General features: G+C 40.0%; 1 protein-coding gene across 5 annotated transcripts in view; it reads left to right on the top strand.

The window, feature by feature from the left end:
* The window catches only part of SERGEF (secretion regulating guanine nucleotide exchange factor), a 156,583-nt gene that overhangs the window by 75,829 nt on the left and 60,082 nt on the right, over positions 1–20,672 (top strand). For 3 of the 5 annotated variants that reach the window (XR_011739297.1, XR_011739298.1, XM_065838198.2), the window contains exon 10: positions 14,165–14,201. The exons of the other annotated variants lie outside the window; for them this stretch is intronic. Coding sequence is in view for 1 of the 3 variants with exons in the window: in XM_065838198.2 (XP_065694270.1) it covers positions 14,165–14,201 (37 nt within the window). In the remaining 2 variants the exon portion in view is untranslated. The remainder of the gene's footprint in view (positions 1–14,164; positions 14,202–20,672) is intronic. 5 annotated transcript variants of the gene reach the window in all.

Below are 20,672 nucleotides of genomic sequence, written 5' to 3'. Positions count from 1 at the left end.
GTATTTGTGTGGCCAAAATAATGGCACGGCTGACATGAATTTTGATCAATAAAGGTTTAGAGGATAACAATATAGTTACTCGCAGTGAGTATGTGGGTATGGAAAATACATCTTGTCAAACTAATGTGATACCTAATTTTTATGAGATGAAAGTTTGATAAATGTATCCATGTCAAATGCATATGTAACAGTTATATTTTCAAATGCAGCTGTAATATACTTGGATTTCTGTCAGGCAGTTGGCTAGACAGTGTATGCCATTCTGATCAGGAAATTATAATGATACAAAATGACAATAACAAACCCTACAAAATGAAAAAGCCATTAAAAAAATTACAAACTGGCTGCAAGAGGTCCTATAAATATCACTGTAAAATGAAGTCTTTATCAAATATGTGTGTTCCCAGTGGAGTTACTAGGATTAAAAAAATTAAAAGTCTGGCCTGTTTGTCTAGTTTGGGAGGGCAGACAGCAGGCAGATCAGCTTTGCCAAGTGTGGGGTCAGACATACTGGCAGGAGGAATGCAGATCGGAGTGACAGGAGGAGGGATTTACCTCTGGTCAGGCAGGAGCATTTTGGAAAGGTGTGAGGACTGGGCTGGACATCATCAGAATTTGATTTGTGGCATTGCGGTGTGGCCCAAAGGGTTAATTCTATTATCGAGGTCTGTGCTTGTTAGGAAGGTATGCTGGGCATCGGCCTCTGCTGCTTTTATGCTGTGTCCAGTATGGGATTGATTTAAACAGTTCGAGAACAGTAAGAAGAAACAGCTTGAAACCTATGAAAAAGATTGAAACACTGGAGAAAAAACCAAATCCTTATGCTGGAATATGGAAGGAATGTAATCTAGCCTCTGTTTGATGAGACCAATCTTGATTTCTGTTGATTAAAGGAGGAATAGGATGGGCTCACAACATGAGTGAGTGAGAAGATAGACAATGAGAGTAATCAAACTAATGGGAAGTTGTTCTGGGATGCTTAAAGGCTTGAGTTGTGTGGTGTTTGGGTTTTTTTGTTTTGTTTGTGGGGGTTTTTTGTGTGTGTTTTTTGTTTGTGTTTTGTTTATTTGTTTTAACAGCTGGAATTATCTAAATCAGAATATCTTGTAGGAAACGGTGTCTGTTCTAGAGAGATGTTTTCTTCACATTAGAAAACCAACAGACCTGCAATTGTCTCATCTTCATTTGATATCATGGTAGGTTTTAATGTTTCAGTAAGATCCGTAATGCTTCTTGTGCAAAGCAAATCGGCTCTTGTGTACTTCCTTTGGCAAAGTAGGATATCTTATAATGAAAGTAGGATATCTTATAGTGAGTTTTGCCTTTTTTTCAAAACAAACAAACAAACCAAAATAAAGTAATATAGATATAGACGTCATCCCTAGTCATGGCACATCATCTCCTTGCTGCTTATTCCACTCCAGGATACTCTGGAGTACAGCATTGATTCAGGCACAGTGCTGTGGAGCTGCCTTAGCAGAATTTCCTCGGTTCTAGCAGTATGAAAAGTGGAATTAGGCTGCTAGGTGGGGCTGTAGGGAGCTGAACCGAAGGGGTCTTCCCAGAATGAAGAGGAGTAATTTTGCTACTACTAGGAATAGTCATATAAGCTGCTCCTAACTAGCACTTTGTATAAGGCTTGGTTTTGAAATATCGATGCTCTGCTATTAGTTTCCACTGTTTTGAGGAATAAATAATTTGGTCTTCAGCAGGATTTGGGCTCTTTTTTACATGTTCTTGTTGCTTTTGTTAGGTGAAGACTTTTGGTCTTTCTTTTGATGGGTACGCGTCCCTTTTTCCTGAGAGTATCAGCATGAAACTGTAAGATATAATTGGTCTGTGAAAAGATGACAATACCATCTCCTCCTTTAAAGCAGTCTAATTTCTTGGGTTTTGGGTTGCTGTTACATGTTGAACAGATATTTCTGATGAGTCATCTGCAGTGATGCTGGATAGTTCCCCCGAGAGGTTCCATGTAATTTGTGAATATGTGAACAGTCTAAATTATTATTTTTGGCATCCAGAAAGATTTATTATGCTGTACCTGACCACAGTAAATTTTATCTGTCTCAGTCTTGCCCATTTACCAAGTTTTATTAGCTTCTTCTGGAGGTTTGATTCATTCACAATCCCTTAATTTCAAGAACTTTAAATGAATTCACATTGCAGGACTTCCACTATCCATCCTACTTCCTTTGTGGGCAGTTTTCAATAATGTGTGTGATGTCTTTAACACAAATAGAGCAAGGGATTCCACTAGGTTGAAAATAAGACCTCTTCTCAAACAAACAAGCGAGAATTGCCACATCATGAATTACACGCATTTGCAGTCAGTGTGCAGGTGGATGTGAGCAATGAAAGCTTTTCAAAATCTGTTCTATTAAAGCAAATTTTTCATTTTTATTTTTATTTTTTTTTTCAATTCCAGAAGGTCTAGGTCTCTCTGTGGCAGTATTTGGAAATAAAAAAGAGAAATAATAACTGGGCATAAGTCTCTTGCAGTCAAATGTGATCCATCTATAACCGTAGTAGGGAAACCAGAATAAGAATCTGGTGAGCCATAGTTAAAAAATGAAAATATTTACTATAGCTCATGCCAATCTGGCACCATTGTGCAATACTGCAATAATAGGATTATTCACATAACTTTAAGAAAATGTAAAAATATGGATAGTATGTGGATTTAAGCTTAAATTTGTAAGAACTTCCTGCCTTGTGAGTGTTGCTAGTGTCCCATATAGAAGAAAAATATTTACCAGTCCTTTTTTTGCCAAAATGTCGTATTTGAATTTGGCTGGCATAACCACAGTTCTTCAGAAACTGAGCTTCACGTTTCTCGAACTGTTTGTGGAGTTCATCCCCATTAGTTCCTTGTGTCTTGGTGGAAATTGCCTCAGTAGTGGGAGTGTGCTCACTGCAGCAAGCGCATTCTCATTTTGTTATGGTTCCAAGGTCATAGTCTGTTTATATTGTAACTGGTTAAAGCCTTTATACTTACAGTTGTTACAGCTACACCTCATCTCCTGGCTTCTTAAGCAAAGAAGTATTTGCTCCTGAGAAAGACAGACCTGTCTTTCAGCCTATAGAGGCATCAAAAAATTGCTAGTGAGAGTTTAGTTCTTCTCTGGCATGAACTGCAGATTACAGAATCACAGAATGTCAGGGATTGGAAGGGACCTCAAAAGTCCAGTCGCCCTGCTGGAGCAGGAACACCTAGATGAGGTTACACAGGAAGGTGTCCAGGTGGGTTTTGAATGTCTCCAGAGAAGGAGACTCCACAACCTCCCTGGGCAGCCTGTTCCAGTGTTTGGTCACCCTCACTGAGAAGAAATTTCTTCTCATATTTAAGTGGAACCTCTTGTATTCCAGTTTGTACCCATTACCCCTTGTCTTATCATTGCTTCTCACTGAGAAGAACCTGACTCCATCCTCGTGGCACTCACCCTTCATATATTTATAAACATTAAGGAGGTCACCCCTCAGTCTCCTCTTCTCCGAGGTAAAGAGCCCCAGCTCCCTCAGCCTTTCCTCATAAGGGAGATGCTCGACTCCCTTCATCATCTTTGTGGCTCTGCGCTGGACTCTCCAGCAGTTGCCTGATGGTTGATGTTGGATGATATCCACTCCCAGTCGTGGATTACTAAGCAGAGAGTGTAATTGTGTGAGTTTTTGGGGAGAAAAGGTTGTACTCTTTTGTTTTCTTGCAGGTGTGTTCACAGCATGTATAGACAAGTTCTGTGGATAAATTAGTATGCATTTAGTTGGTCTTGTGAAACCGCTCTTTTCACAGTTAGGCTTGAATGGTATTGTGATGGTTATAGTATCTGCATCATTCTTTCAAACTGAAAAAAAGTTGTCATGTTTAAAAATGAGTCATAAGAAAAGTTGTTCCACAGTGTGAATTAAATGACCAGTCAGTGCATCCTTTGGCATGTGAGGCGGGACACATCTCTCGGCTTACTCTGCCCCTGCAGCATTTGCTCCGCTGGCAAGACTGAGGACCTTTGAAGTTGAGCAGCCTGATGTGTTCCCGGAGAAAAGAAGAAAAGGTGGTTTAAAACTGATGTGCTAGTACTGGTGTGAAACAATTGTGCCTCGAAGGTAGTGAAGACTGAAAGGAGTGCATATTGTGCAAGAGAGATGGTGCATAAGAGAAATGCCTTGTAATTAGGCAGCTGCTGGGTCAAAATAAACTGGAATGAATATGTGGTTTTAAAGAAGAACTCAGCTGAGATGAATGAATGATTCTCCTGAATGTGAATAGATGGCGGTCCCTTGGTGGCCTGGCGTTGGCCAGCCCCAGTGCACCGTCCAGCCCCAGAGAGAGCAGATGTGCCCTGACCTCACTCCAGTGGAGCAGCACTCAGGCTCTGTGACTTTTTCTTCTGTCTGCTCTCGTCCTACAGCTGTTTTCTTGACTAATGGATGGTTTTCTGGGAGACTACATCCTGACTATAATTTGATTCAAAAAAGTTTAAGTTAGAACTTTGAAGACTTTATGATAATTCTGCTTTTTAATAAAAAATGCCTTTTTATTAGTTGCGTAGAGTCACTTCAGGCGTGGTTTTTTTCCTAATTCTTCCTTTGTGACTGACATTAAGGCTGTCTCTGTTTGAGTCCTTACAAATGATATCCTTTCTTTTCCAAAAAAAACTTTTCTATTCATCTTTGCGCTGGACTCTTAGCCAGTTTACATTTTATTTATTTCCAGCACGCTTGCTGCAGGGTGCTGTACTGTTACCAAGTGCTGCAGAAAGGGAGAATCCAACACTGAAGAGCAGAGTTACATGACACCCTAAAGGCATAAGCACCATTTATTTGGAGAGGTAAAGGATCAGACAGTCATCAAAATTCATGGCTTGATGTTTTTATACAAGGCTAACCCTTACAGAAGCTGCATGCCTGCAGCTCTGCTGAAAAGTAAATGAACCAAGAAAATTCTGTCCTCAGGTTGAGGTCATTAGTGTAAGGAAAACGTGTGTTTTTTTCCTCTGATGTTTACTGTGTCATATTTTAGGAGGAGTTCTTAATGTGCTAGTGTTCTTTTCAGTGCAAATTAGGTCGATAACATTTTTGGTTTTAAGTGCATATATGTGGGAGAGGGAGAGACAGTGAGGGTTGTGCTGGAAATGAGGCAAAGATTTGCATTCTTGAACAGCTAATAGTTATCTTGAACAATATTTCCCAAAGGCACTGGTACCAATGAGGGATGCCTCAAATGATATTACACAGTAGAGGTTCTGTGCTTTCAGTAACCTGCTTATTTCTTTCGAAGGACATCAGATGTTTTGGAGATCAAGCAGCATTTTTCTTCTCTTCAGTGACAGTGTATTTATGAACTGCCAGTTTATGCAAGAGCAGTGCTTGCAGAGATCAACAGGGCTAGCAGTAAAATGAAAGGTCAATCCAGTTAGTGCATGACAGCGTCCTTGAACATGGAGTAATTTCTCTGAAAATTAGTCTTCCCACATCCCAATGCTGGGTGAAGAACTGAGACATTCAAAATTCTATCATAAACTTCGATGCATTGCTGGAAGAAGCAAAAAAAGCCTCTGCACTTTGCAATAGGAGTAGTATTCCTTCATGACATAATTGGTAACATTCTTTTGACAATACTGCCCAGTGTTTTGGATGCAAATTTAAACGAAGGATAGTGGAGGTGAAAAGCATGTGAAAGAAGAAAATACTGTAAGCGGGTTAAAAAAAAAAACACATGGTAGAAAAAGAAGGATTATAGAGAGTCGGCAAAGTCAGAGCTCACATTGGTGGGACCAGTTCCCTCTGGGACATGTGGCTGGACAGGGCTCAGCAGGTGAAGGCTTCTGGCTTGAGGCAGCGCGGCCACAGCCACGCCATCAGCACTTAACTCCTTCAAGAGGGTCCTTTAGGAACAGTGTCTACCTCTTCACAGTATCCGAACAGAATTGCCAGACAGTCAGCTGTTAGAGGGTATGAACTTTATAAGCAGTGCTGTTTTTCCTTCCAGTTCTACAAAAAGGCAAGGCTTTGTGCTGTTGTATAATCTTGTAGGCTATGTATGCTGAGTTCTCTGGGTTATTTTTTTTATGTAGAAGAATTTAGTGAGATTACTTACAATAACACCATGGTTAGGGGAGAGCCAAGTTCCCACAATGTATACTTTTGATTACTCTGATTCTCTCTCCAGCTTCACTGAATATTCTAGAAATTATTCCAAGTGGATTAAGAATGATGGACTGTTTTGCCACAAGGAAAGAGATGTGAAGCCCAGTTTCTTTTGAAAAACTTAAAACTGCAGTTATGCATCCGCAAAAGGACCTTGGGAATAGTTGTTTAAGTAGAATTTGATGTTTTGTTGCCAAATAATATGTGCTGTCATGACTTTTATTCTAAGCCTATAAAATGTTGGGTAATGACAATATGTACTTCAACAGAATGTTTGCCTGCAATCATTGTTTAATAGAAGCATTTATTTCATTAAGTTCACAGTACTAGAAATCAGCACTTTCAAATAAGTAATGATGACATTTTAATGCTATAATGAATATTTTCTTGTTGCTGTTTGTGTGTAAAATAGCATAGGAAGAAACGACAGGCACCCAAGGTTTTTGACATGCTACAAGCTACAATTCTTGACCCAAAAACATCAGAATAATCTGATGGTAAGGATGTATGTGTTGATAGTAGTCAGATGAGTGTATAATGAGGCTTTGAAATTTTTATTTCTGTGGTTTTGATTTCTTTCATTTCTCCTGTCCAAGTGGTGTTTGTTGCTGGCCTCAAATGAAGAGCAAACTAGTTGTAGTTCCCAAAGCCAGCCTCAGTAGTTTGGAAGGTGTTAATCTTAGTGCTTCTAATTTAACTTAGGAAGGAGAGGCACTGAGACTGTAAGGAGCTGGGAATTGTGGATGAAACAATCTAAATCAAATCATTTTAAGAAAAATGGTGAAGAAGTTCCCTTGGGTGAAAACTCTGCATCAGCTGAAGTCCATGTTCATCTAGTTTGTATTTGGATGTGGATAGAGATGTCTGTAATGTTAGTGAGGACTTTGGCCTTGTGGGATTTACACTGCACAGACGTAGGTTTGGGAGTACGTACACATTAACAGTCAGGGCTGATGTTATTGACAATTTCTTTATCAATCAGAAGGGATACTTTAATCTTATTTTTCACAAAATACTGAAGAAGGATCTTGTTACAGGAAACCAGCTGGGATTGAATGACCATGACTTGGTTCATTTTATAAATGATGAAAGGATAATCAAAAATTGGTTTGTGGCTCAGGTCTTGATTGCAGAAATGGAAAATTTTGACAGACTAGTGAGACTGAGGGATATGAAAGTGACAGAGCGTGATTTTCCTGGAATGAAAGATGCTAATGCTTTCTGAACCCCAAGGAAGGGAAGGGAGCTGAAGAAGGATATAAGAACTAATTGGAAAATCTTCAGGCAATGGAGAAGAGCCAGCTGACGTTGCTGACTTGTGAAGATTTTTATCATCCTTGTCTTGGCTACATTCTTGTCATTCTATACTCAGACCTAATCTCACTGGGTGTTCTTACTGGGATCTCAGCAACTTTTGTGCTGTGCTAGAGTCATCTGATGATGAGGATATTTTGTTGGTGGACATGGATCTTACTTGGGCTTGACATCTCAAGCCAGCCAGTCAGCCTCAGTTTGACGCAAACGATACAAATCTAAGTTTTTCAATGTGACCACGCTTGTCTTGCGAGTAGATTTTGTGGATGCACATGGGCTGCTGTGATGTAAACCTTCAGTGGAAATGCTGACTGCATTAAAAAGTAGCTTTTCTTTCCTCCTTTTATTTCCATCCCCTATGCCTTATCTCTTTAATGATAGCGTTATATAGTTGTGGTACTTCCTACCTGATATTAAAAGACTGCTTGATTTTTTGTGTGAGGGGTTTTTTTGTTTGTGTGTTTTGTTTTGGTTGGTTGGTTTTTTTTGTTGGTGGTGTTTTTCTGGGGGAGGTTTCTTTTTGCTTTGGAATTACAACTGTTTCCATCTACTGCAAGGACCCGAGGCCCAAGCTGCACCAACTGAACTGGAGAAGTGCAACTGCACCCTGCCATCCACGAGAAACTGCTCCCGAGTTGTGCTGCTCAGACAGTGGGTGGGTAGCATAGCAATTTCTCATGTATGGTCACTACCATAGAGAGGGAATGCGTGCAGAGACATATATGTGTTACTTATGGCACAGAGAGTGTGAAGGCAAGATCTTGGAGTTGGCCAGCTGGCCTTCTGGTGGCTGTAAGACAATTGGCAGGTCAGGGTATTGAATGATTGGAGAATGGATACTGAAATGGTGCCAGGGAGATGCTGCATGGGGAAAAAGCATTTTGTGTCTTGTGTTACAAGTGAGGCAGACTTGGGGTTCTTTTCAGGCAGGGAAGGCGTAGATTGTAACTCTGGAAGCTATAGAGAGCTGTAAAATCTCTCTTTTGGAAGCTTACTGCATCCTGTCAATGTCTTAGTGCTTCGTCTCCTTCTCCATTGCTTGCACAGGTCCACTTACATGGCACATGAGCTTTTTGGTCCAGTGTGTCTCAAGGAGGAGTGTTTTTGTCCAGGCTTTTGTACACAGGCTTCAGTTTAAATTCTGTTGCCAATTTTTTTGCTATAGTGTAAAATAAAACTACATACAAACTAAAAAGCCAATCACACAACAAAAAAATCCACCTTCAGTAGAAGTTTAGATTATTAGCTTGATGAAAAATGGAAATGTCCTGTGATCTGTAGGACATTGAGCCTCTCACTTTTCAACTGATGCAGCCAGTGGCTCAGAACAGATTCAATGTGCTGTTCTTGGTGCAGTTGTACTGGTTTGCTACTAACATGTTGCTTTAAACTGTACTTAGGCTTGTGCTCGCCAAGCAATTTGACTAGGTTAGCAAGCTGCTTTCTTTTCAATCAGGAGTCAAATGATCCAGAAGAGGAACAGATTGTTCCTAGTGAAGGACCGTTGGAAGCAGGACAGCTTTGCTAATTAAATTCCTTTTATTTTATTTTTATTTTTTTCATTATCAGAAGAGTTCTGCATACAAATGTAGTTGGGCAGAGTGTGTCAAACAGTACAAATAATTGTTATGATACATTAATCAAGGGCATGGAAGAACAGCTCTAGGAGAGCAGATTCCTCTGTCTTACGTAAGCTTTGATCTGCAGTCTCTCAATCACCTTGTCTCCTTTTAGGACTTATGATCCCAGAAGGAATAAACTTTGCCATCTTCTGGCCCTGGCAATTTCCTTACAGTGAATTTTGTCGAAAAACATGAGATTCTATGGCTAAAGGCAGATACAAAGTCCTGGGTGAAAGTACTTAAGTGCTCTGAGAAGTGATGGAGGCCTCTATATCCTTGAATGTTTTGGAAAGTAATTGCACTGTAGGGAATTAACCTGAACTCATAGTGCAGTAAACCAAAAATAAATGGCGTTGAGGTCCTTTTGCTGTTCTAGCTAAGTACTCTGACGTTCAGGTACTTACAAATTTTCATTCTGCAATCCCCCTTGTGCGTCCAGCTCTCCATGTTTCTTCCTTGCAACCCGCCATGCTGTCCTGTCCCCTCAGCACTGTGCTGCTTTGCCTCAGTTGTGACTCAGTCTTTTTCCTGATGGGTTGCACAACAGATCCTCAGTCTGAGCCCTGAGAGTACAGAAGGAAAAAAAAAGAATAACCTTGTGGTCATGGTACTAGCCTAAAACTTGTATTTTTATATGCTTCGTCAGACTTCTTTCGTTATAGTGCTCGGAAGTCCCTTAGGGGATGGTTGGCAAAAGATATTTTGTCTCTTAATTACTTCTTGGATCAATGGGAGATTGTATGTCTAAGTATCCTCATGAGTTTTATCCTGTATATGTTTGTTTACTGTCTACAAAGGAGAGAACAGCACTTTCTTACCTGATAGGACTGTGGGGGAGCAAGAGGAGGGATAGCTGTTCTGCAGAAAGATCTCTATCCCAGAGGAAAGAGGAAGATCCTCTGTATTTACCCTAAACTCTCCTCTGAACCTTCTTCCCCGATAACATCTTCTGATAACCTTCTCTTCCTAATATGCATACATATATTATGTAAGCACAGATTTTCTTATATATATATACACACACATATCTGTGAATGGATTTATAATACATATTAAGCATGTTTTAGATTTTTTTCGTACTTCACATATTTGAAATATATAAAAATATTTTAATCTTAACTTTATCTATCTTGTACAACCCACTGCTTTTACATTCAATCAATTAATTTTTGTTAGGTCTGGGCCACAGGCCTATCTGCAGACTGCAGAAAGATGTTGGTGTTTTGCCTGGTGTTAGTGGTTGCTTTGCTAAAATCTTTCCTCACCATTCATGCAGCTTATGTCCTGACTATTTATGATTAATTAAAATGTTGGGCCCTTGGCTGCTTCCCACCACATGTGTTAAACCTGGATGGATGGATCTGAACTGCAGCCGTCACCAGGTAGAAAACAGCTTGCTAACACACAATTTAAGGGAAGAAACAAACAATTTATGTATGGTTGAAAGGACATGGATAATAAGGTAAATGAGTTCTGAGTAAAATGGTCCCTAAGCATTCTTTTCCTGTCTCACAGGCATTCGCAAAGCGCTTTGAGATCTTTTATATAGAGATCACAATATCCTTGCAAAACTCTTCTCAAATTTTCCTCTAAACAGAGCAGAAACTTTAATATGAATTGTTTCTGCGTAGGGGCTCATGTTTCGTTAGGCTCACAGAATACTTCACTCACTAGCAGTTGCTCTGATTTGTCTTTAAGATTAGTGATTTTTCTTCTTCAATTAAAACAGAATGTAAAAATATTGCCCCATTAGAAAGCGTTCTTGTGTGTTTATAAGTACCCTTGAACGTACTTATCCACTGGGAGCACGCAGATAGATGTCTGTTGGAATTTAATTTCTCTGCAGCACATTGGGGGTGGGGACAGAAGAGAAGTAGCCAGAAAATGATGGTTGCTGCAGTAAATACCAGGCTTCTCCCAGTGACCTGCACTGACTGCAGAGCTTATTACATCTAATGTAAGCATAAAACATCTGTTCAGCAATGCCATTCTCTGCCCTGTCTGTAATTGTACCAGCAAATTGTGTGTTCTTTGCTGATTGTTGCCTATTGTGGGGAGTCATGAAGAAAAGGAGGTGTCACGTTTTAAAGCTTACTGTAAAAAAGATGTTATGAAATACCTGCAAGGCAGCACTGCTTATGAAGCAGAGGCAACCTTGCTTCACCTCGGTGCTGTGGTCCTGTCTGAGCTCTGCAGTCAGAGGTGTGCAGGCCAGCAGGAACCCTGCGGCTGGACGGTGTAGCCTGTAGCAAGCAGCACAGATGCTGAGTAAGGCTGTTGTTTCAGACTACGAACTTTAGAGTCCCTTAAGGGCCTTTTTTATTTGGGGGTTCCTACAAAGTCTGTGATGTCAGGTGGTGACACGTGTCAATAAGGCAGAGGTGGTGAACCTCGTGCTCTCAATCCAGCAAATTCTTTGGAGCACAGAACTGCTGGTACGTGCCGTGCGCTGTCCTTGCTCTGGGCTGTCGCAGGTGGATCCAGGGCATTGCCTTCAGCAGCTCGCTGTTTTGCTTGATTTCAGTCATTGTTGGCAAAGCTAACACTTCCACTGGGGTGGCTTTTACCCACCCAAAAGAGGTGCAGCAGCACTTGTAATTTGTGCTTTGCAGTAGCTATTACCCCATCAGGCTCCAGAGCTACAGTGAGTGGATCTGCACAACGTGTTGGCCACGAGTGGCTCCTGTGGGGGCAGCTCCCCAGAGCTGGTGGGTCTGCGTAATATGGCAGCTCCCGGTCTGGTTGAACCCACCGCCATTTGACTGACGCCCTTACAAGCGGATAAGCTGGCTAGTGCGTGGCTCTGCGGGGTGGGCAGAGTAACAGCTGTGTGAGTAGGGTGCAGAGCTTTTTGAGGTCACCAGTGTTCTTTTATCTGGTTTGCCGTTTCTGTAGCTGCTGCTGTTAGATATAGGAGGAAAATGCTTCTTTGTCAGGAGATGTGTTATGTTCTAAACAACACCTTCTTTGGGTGTGTGCTTTCTTTTTTTTCTTTTTAAAATGTAGTGTTTCTGAGGGGGATCCTAGCAGCAAGTACGAGCCACCAGCCTGAGCAGTTCTTTTGTACCAATACTTTTGAACTGGTGCCTGTGCTAGTGTATTTCCTAGGGAAGTAGCTGAGAAAGGATTATTCACACCTCGCATAAAATTTATTTTATTAGCAGCAGCTTCAATAGCTCCGATTTTCAGCTCTTGGTGAAGATGCAGAATTTGTTTTTTGCTAGAAAGCCTTTGTGTGTGTTTCTGTGTGTGGATATTGTTTCCATGGCGCCAACCTTTAAACTCGAGAAGCATTGCTGCGGAGCGTTAACCACTGAATTTGCATTAACGACCAGCCCTCCTCCTGTGTAGGGCTCTGACATGTGGCAAGGACAATGATACAGGTTATGGCGATGATTTATGCATTTGAGCAGTCAGGGCTTAAAGCTTTGCCTGTCTGCAATATGGTGGAATAGAAGATGCAGCCCTCTCAGTGCCCTTGCAAAGGTATTGCTTTCCCTGCTGCTTCATCTTGATTTTTCAGAAGATGAGTCCATCCCAGAATGGGCTGTGACTTGAATTATTTTTCTTGACCCGTTTTCCTAAGTGCTTTAATGTTTTGGCAGAGCACCTCTGTCCTAAAGAGCCTGTTTTGTCATCTTTGCCATTGTTGCATTAAGATGTCATTGACCGGATGTTTTCATGTCACAGCTGTGGTGCAGGTACATGGTGAGCAGTAGTGATTGCAGTGGTTATTTGTAACACAATTGCTCAAGCTGCTGTGTGCATCCGCCTTAGGTATCTCTTCTCTGGTAAATGCTCAAGCACAGTGAGCTGGGTACAAGGACTGTTTTGTAAACTTCTATGGTTTTATGATATGCAGATGTTATGATTGCAACCGTTTCTCTGTGAAAACTATAAAGTTATGCATGCACAAACCACATAAAATTTTGATGCTATGGACTTTTTTTAAAAAAATATACTTGTGGTTTTTATTTTATCATTGCAAATGCACTTTTAAGAAGCAGAAGAATGTGCTTATTTTATGCAGCTCAGTAGTACGTGTAATTGGCAACTAGGTGTAAGACAACAAACTGGTTACAGGATTTTGGGGGGATTGCTTGCATTTCAGATTTGAAATTTAGGGCACTCTGCAGAGTAACCTTGTGTAAGATGATGTGTGCTTTACGTCAGACAATTAATTATGCCAGCAGCGACGTTGCAAAAGAATTCAATGGGAGAGACAGGCCCTTGCAGTAGAGCAGCAGGCTGCTGTCAGTGCTTGTGTTACCGTGGTTTCTGGAGAACTTGTGAAAGCTTACTGAGTGATACTAGGCGATATATGCTAAAGCAACTTAAACATCTGGCGTGTTCAAAGCAGCTGCAAAGAAAAAAAATATAGCCTGACTATGGGTTTGCTTTGAAAAGAAACTCATAAGTGATTTCCATCACTAATGAGCTTGTGAGAAAATGTTTGCATTGGTTTCTTTACTTTGCCAGCTTTTAAAAATTAAACCAGCCTGATGCTAATTGAAGAGTTGAGTTCCATGGTACTTTTAATCCATTGTAGACAAATTACCATAGGGATCATATCACTTTAGGTTTATCACACTGGGCCTGTACACTTACCATAGGGATCATCTGGTAATACAGCAGAGATGAGAGAAATTTAGATCTTCATCACTCTTCTGATTCCCAGATATCTCTATATGACCCTGATCTTGCAAAGACTTAATCTGCATTTGCTCTGTGCCCCTGAATAGTCTTGCTGGGTCAGGTGGATCTTGTCAAGGGTGTGATTCTATTTTTTTCAGAATCGTGGCCAGCCTTGCTGCTAAAAACTGAAATGTCAGGGGTGACTGCATTTTGAAAAGAAAATGCCTGTTCATTAACAAAATGAACAAACATAACCCCCCCCACCATCAAGCCCCTAAGTGAGACTACAAATGAAATTTCATTTAAAAGTCAGAGCACTTCAACCTTGATTTTGCATCCTACAAATTGCAGTTGTTTGTTTCAGGTTAATTTTTAATTTCCTGTCATAATTGTGGTTGTCTTTCTACTAGTAAGTGGGTTCTCCTTATTCATTCTTATGTCTTTTTCAGATTGCATGTGGCTCAGAGCATAATCTGGCAGTAGTTGGTAAGTACTTATATCAAATCCTCTCACCCTTTTTTAAGTAGCACAAGATGAAAGAAAAATATGCATATCAAACATACTGAGTGATTAAGGGCATTGTGTGCAGCTGAAAGGAGGAAAAGAACATATAGATCTGTGGGAAAGAAGAAGAGACACTGGTAGCATAAGTGGTGATGTTGAAAAGGTGCCCTTGTTGACCAGCCCCTGTAAGCAGAGAAGGGTTGATGGATGTAACAGCAAAATACATTTGCAAAGTGCTACGGCCTGTTTTAGAATGGAGCTATTGCAACAATTCAAGCTGTAGGTTCAGAGTAGCATCTAAGCTTTGAAGCTGGTCAAATGTATCTTTGTTTAACATGGAAATTTTCTATGAAAAGAAAAAAATCCTGGGTCTTTTGTTGTTCTGAGCTTAGAGAATCTGCAAAATGTCACTCAATGGTAGTCAGGTTTTTTAGTGCGTCTTAGTATAATGCAGCTGTTGTTATAATGATGAAAGTACTAGGATGCTAATGTCAGTGGAAAAATTGAATTTTGTGTATTAATTCCAGGAACAATTAGATTTTTGCTTTCATGTGAGGAGTTGACAACTGGAGTTTGATACGACTGGTATTATTTATAATGACATGTTTAACAACATTTTAAACTGTAGATTTTCAGGTGCTTTATAAAGGAGGTCAGCATAATTATCCCCATTTAACAGACAAGGTAAGACAGATGAAGAAAGGAATTCTATGCTAATCAGAGCTGGAAATTAAACAGTCTTCTAAGTTTCAGTCCAGCACTCCATCCACATAGACATTTTTGATTGCCATGACTGATGTGTTGAGATGTTATGGGAAGAATTTCCTTGATTTTCTTGAGTGTGGTATGACAGGTGTGGAGAAACAAGCTATTTGGTACCCAATCTGCGTTTTATGTCCTATCGATTTAATTAAGTGGCCACAGAGATGGAGTTCTGTATATGGTATATTTCCATATATGCTGTAGTATATTTTCTTATTATCCTTCGGCAATTAAACCGCGTAGCAAACTCGTTGAGTTCTGCTTAGTTTATAGCTGGCTTTAAGAAAAGATTCTCCATTTCCTTTCTCCCTACTTGTTCAGTGTTCACATACCTGTATTGTCAAGCTGGTGCTTCTGAATGTGGACTGAAGAGCAATCTGAAGAATTACATTGTGTCTCTTGTTGAACTGATGAAGTAAAAGTGTGCTACTAGCAGATTGCTCCAGTGTGCATGAAAGCAAAGCATTGGGTTTGAACAACCTTCTCTCTCCTTCTGTCCTTTTAAGCCTTCTAAGCAGAAATCTCTGGGGAAAAAAAAATGGGCAGGAGAAAGAAATTCTAGAAGTAAGTTACAGCAAACTAAGACCTTTAAATGTGTAATGTACATCATATGCCAGTCTAAGCTGTGTGCTACACTGATCGAGTTCAATGGGAAAATTATCATTGCTGGAAGCTAGTTGACTTTATTTTAAGGCAACAGAGACGTGATGTTACTTTTTTTTAACTAAAGAACTATGATACATTTAATGCCTGAAATTAATTTTTACATGTGCTTTTAAAGGTTGACTTCTTAGAACATTTTTTGGTAGGGTTTCTCCAGTCACTCTTATTCAAAGCTGTCAACTGTTCTACTCCTTAAAGATATCACACAGATTTCTGCAAATGTGTCTGATTGATTGTACAATTTGCTAACAACTTATCATTCAAGGAGAGTTTCTTTAGGACAACTGTATCATCAGTTCTTTCTTAATTGGTAAATGCTTGAGTGATTGACTCTTATATCGAGCTTGAGTTATTTCAGTCTGAAAGGTAAACAGAAAAGCAAGTCTTTAACAATTCAATTTACCATTTCTGGTTTTATATACAAATGTATTTGTGCTTTTTTTTTCTGTTGCATCATCTTTTAGATAGAAACATTTTTAAGACAGAGAGGCTGGATTTATGAGTCATTTCACAAATGCTGAAGTTGTGTTCCAATCATCTTGCTGATGATACAAACTGATTTGTAGGGCTAGCAAGCAGTTAGTTTTTTTCATGTTAGTTTATATAGCCTACATCCATTCGTACGGTTCAGTTGTTTGAATTCTCTCGTTTTCTTCTACTGAAGTCAGTGCAAAATTTGGCTGTTTACTGTGATGGCACAGACTCCTTTTGCATGGGTAAATTGGAAGAAATTCACTTTTTAGTTGATCATGAGGTAAATGTTTCATATAAAGGAAAAGGAGGTGTGAGATATCTCCAAATATACCTACATTTCTATACTTAAAGTAATAATTAGTACATGAAAAAGTGTAAACATTCTCACTTCCAGCTGTTGGTGAAAACACTTTTTTTCGTTGTGGTTTGGGGTTGTCCTGTGATACTAATTCTAAAATTTGCAAATATTATAATAATTTTCATGTTTGTATGAACTTTCACTTGAAAATGAAAATCGTTGCCTAATAAGAAAAAACCTTGCACTTTTCATCTCAATCAAAGATTAATTGTCATGGGAGGCAGCCTATTTTTGATTGGAAAAAAAGGAATAGTTATTTAATATAAATGTTGAATAACATCTCACATCTGAAAACCATCTTCCAACACTGCAAACTGTGGATGTTCGTATTGAGAACAACCAAGGCTGGCTTTTCAACCCAAGTGTGGTAGCTGTGCTGTGTAGCACTGAATTTTGTGATTGTAAGACAGAATCCTTGAGTGACTGAAATACATAATTAAGCTAAATCAGTGTGACAAAAGTGAGTTTTTCCAGGCTTGGAGTCTATAGTGTTTTCAATGCTGACAAAGTAAGGAGGTTTGATTCTTACCCTAAAAAGCATATGATTTAAAATGATATTTATGGCAAAGGGCCTTATCAAGTTTGTACCTGCTCCCCAGGTAGACTTTGATCCTCCTTTTTTAAAAAACAGAGTATTTATCCTTGAAGAGAACACTTACCATGCCACATGCAGCTCATGCAATGTTACAACTTAAATAATCAAGCAATATTGAGTATGCAGAAGCAGAGTTGTTATAAAATGTTTGCATGTCTTGACTGTGCTGCAACCACAGGACACTTGGACATAATGCTTTGAAGAGCCTCCAAATGCAAATGGCTCATTTTAATAGAAGTTAAACCCAGAAATTTTATTCAAGCCTTCTTGAAGTAATAAAAAACAACAACAAAAAAATCATTACAAGGATGCCCCTGCTATAATCTGGCTCCCCCAAACCTTGGAAAAGCATAATAACCCTTTTTGATCTTGCTTTTAGCCATTTGCTCAACCTGTATAAACCAATAAGGATCTTCTAAAAGAAAGATACTGGAGGGATGTGTAGGGAGAAGTACTTGTTTTAAAAACAGGTTTAAGAGCTTATTAGTTTCTATTAAAGTCCATCTTTAAAGCAACCTTCAAAGGGGAATTAGGGTTCCCTTCACTGCATGTTTACAAGCAGTTATTTCTTAGCTGGTCTGTGCAAGCCTACAGTAGTGCAGTGGCTGACACAAAATCTGATTGGTGATTTTTCTGCTTATGTGATGGGTACTTGGAAGAGAAGGACATAGACCTCTCAAGTAAATATCTTCTGGTATAGTGTTTTGAAGGGGAAAAGTGTTTGGACAAGTAGTGCAAATGGCTTTTCCTTGCACCTTCATAGTCAGCGTGGTGAATTCTGACTTCTGCTCAGGGCTGTGTTATGTTTTTGCGTGGTGAATTTAAAACCTCCTTCAACGAGATGCTCCCCAAATCCCAGTTTTTACCGTTGTGCAGTGACCCTCCCGCAGGGGCACTGAGGGTGCAGGTGAGGGTCGAGCACCAGCGTTCACCAGATGTTGGGCTTTATGTCACTGTCACTGTGCAGTCACTCCCCTGACACTTGTCTCTGTCTCCTCTGGACTTCTTTTGTTTTCGAGTTAGCTACTTGGCATTGCTTTTTGCCTGTGAGTAATGGTAGTGGAGAGGGCACTATGTAACTAATGTTACAAAACCCAAACCAAATGAAAAAACAACCCACTGAAAAAAACCCACAAACCCCAAATGGCCAAACTGGCCACCCAACCATAAGCATCTTTTGCACATGGAAGCACAATTGACATATGAGGAGATAAGTCCCTGTCTTATCACATTGAGCTACATTTCAGTGTGTTCAATGCAGCAGCATTTTCATACAACATTTAAAAAAACACTTAACAACTTTCTGCTAAATAATAGGGCCTTCCAGAAAAGGGTTAGATTTGTCTCCTGTTGCCTTTTTTGTTTGCTGTATTTTAGAACGTGTGATATGTTTCAAGATTCTGTCTTCTCTGTAGCTCAGGTGCGACCACTGCTGTAAATACGGCAGCATGGGCATTCATATCCCTCTGAAGCTGCAGTTCATCCAGTTGGAGAGTAATCAGCAATACTGAATTGAATGGAAGAATAGTAGAGGAAATTGGGATAAAACATCTCCTTGCTCAAATGGCAGGTTGCGCTTCAAATGCTCTGAACTAAAGTTTGTAATAGTGTTAGAGGAGCAGTAAAAGAATTATAACTATTCCATGAGCTGTTACAATTTGCTCATTGTGTTCTTATGCTGATAGAACGTAGCAATTGTGAGCTGGAAAATAAATGTGATCAAAGTGATCCCAAACTTATGGAGCTGGTGATACGCATCCTAAAATGGTGGTGGTGTCAATGGTTTCCCAAACCCTTTGTTTCCACATTTTGTAATAGGAAGCTGAAGGGTTCTTACGTGGGAACCACTTAATTAACGAGGTCATGCTCGTTTAGTGAAGTTCCATGATTCCAACTGAGTTATTGTATAAAGCATCAGATGAGGTGGCACGGTAACAGATTATGAAAGGCGTATTTCTCTGGCAGAGTGAGCACCAATGGGGAGAGGAGCCTCTGCGGGCTGATGGACGGATCTCTGTGTCACGCTGACAGCGTTATTTAGATGTTCACAGCAACCCTGTGGAGCTGCAGATGTAGTCATGTGTCTGACATTCGCTCCTGGGGGACTCCGCGGTCTGTCATAAAGAGAAAAATCATAAATTCTCGCTCTCGCTTTTCATATTGTTGTGGTATTTGGAGGAATCTTCAGCACACGCAGCGGAGGGCACTGGTGTTCAGGAAGGAGCCTCAGTCTGCTCCTCTGTTGCTTTATTTATTATGTATGACAACTCCCCCCGCAGCACGGGTCTCTATTGTAAAGCTTCCTGGCAGAGCAGCAAGGAGTCGTGTTGCAGCACTAATCGCATTCGCTGCTTATTAAAGGGCACCTGCAGGACTTCGAGTAACCATCCCTGTCGTCATTTCCATGGGGGTTATATGTTGGCCTTCTACATTTGTTCTCTGGCAGAGCCATTTTGTATTTTATTTAGCTCTTATGTGCCTTTAACTGTTCAAATAGCTCTCTGAAATATAAACTGCTGTGGTTCTATTAATTGTGAAAACGCAGCCTTGCTCTCATCATTAACTGAGCACCTGAGTGCTGTCTGCATAGCTGGATATAGATCTGACACCACAGCTTTGCTGTCATCTTTACATACCAGTGAGTCATAACAGTGCCATTCAAGTGTCTTTTCGCTTTCTGTTTCTTTTCCATAGACTATTTCATGCTCTGGGCAAACTAATTGTTCCTCTAGTAAGACAGAAGCTGAATTTGTTGTTGTTGTTGTTGTTATTATTTTAATCAAATTACCCTCACAAAATCTGATCCTCTGGTCTCTTTGAGCTTCTTTTCCAAGGGCTAATGGAAAGCCAGGCTGCCAGCTATTTCATGAATTTGTGGGTGTAAGGTAATGAGGAGAGAAATGAGGAAATGCCAGTTTGAGCATTTGGAAAAGCCTTCTGATAGGGCTAAAAAAAAGTTTTGTATCAAACAAATTGCCTAAAGTCAGTGGCTGCTGGTTATAGGAGAGGGAGGGTATTTTGCTGTGAAAAGCTAACTAGATTCACAAGGAAAAAATGGGATCGCCTTGACCCCTTGAAAGAAACATGGAGTTTATTATAAGATCTGGCTGTATTGCGTCTTCTGTGACTGGAATGAGGTCTAGACCATCTCTTCCAGGCTTGTATTGATGCACGTTTTGAATGATTTGACTCTCCAAGATGCTTTGTTTGTCTTCCTCTTCTCTTGTCAATTCAGATTGTGAAATCTTTACAATAAAAACTACTTCTTAGTGTAATTTAGTACTGCCTAGCATAATGTGACCCGGTTTCTTTTTTAAATACTGCATTACAACTAACAGTTGCAATCACTTTCCTTCCCCTCGGAGAGGCAATTTTAAAATATAATTAATTTTTGTATGTGTGTGTCTCTATCTTAATTGGCATGTAAGCAGGTAATAATGCAGTCCTCGTCACGTTGTTTACAGTGTGGTTTCCTATCCTTAGCCGATGCAGAGCTGCTTAGGCTCTGAAGATGAAAGCTGTTTTTTTTCTGTATAAAAAAAGTCACGGTTCTTGTAAAAATTTTAATTGAACTTTATATATGACCATGGCCTCAGCTTAT

The sequence above is a fragment of the Patagioenas fasciata genome, chromosome 5 (genome assembly GCF_037038585.1).
Source record: "Patagioenas fasciata isolate bPatFas1 chromosome 5, bPatFas1.hap1, whole genome shotgun sequence".
Lineage (NCBI taxonomy): Eukaryota > Metazoa > Chordata > Aves > Columbiformes > Columbidae > Patagioenas > Patagioenas fasciata.
The sequence above is the reverse complement of the archived record's forward strand: the minus strand, read 5'-3'. Positions and strand labels throughout refer to the sequence as shown.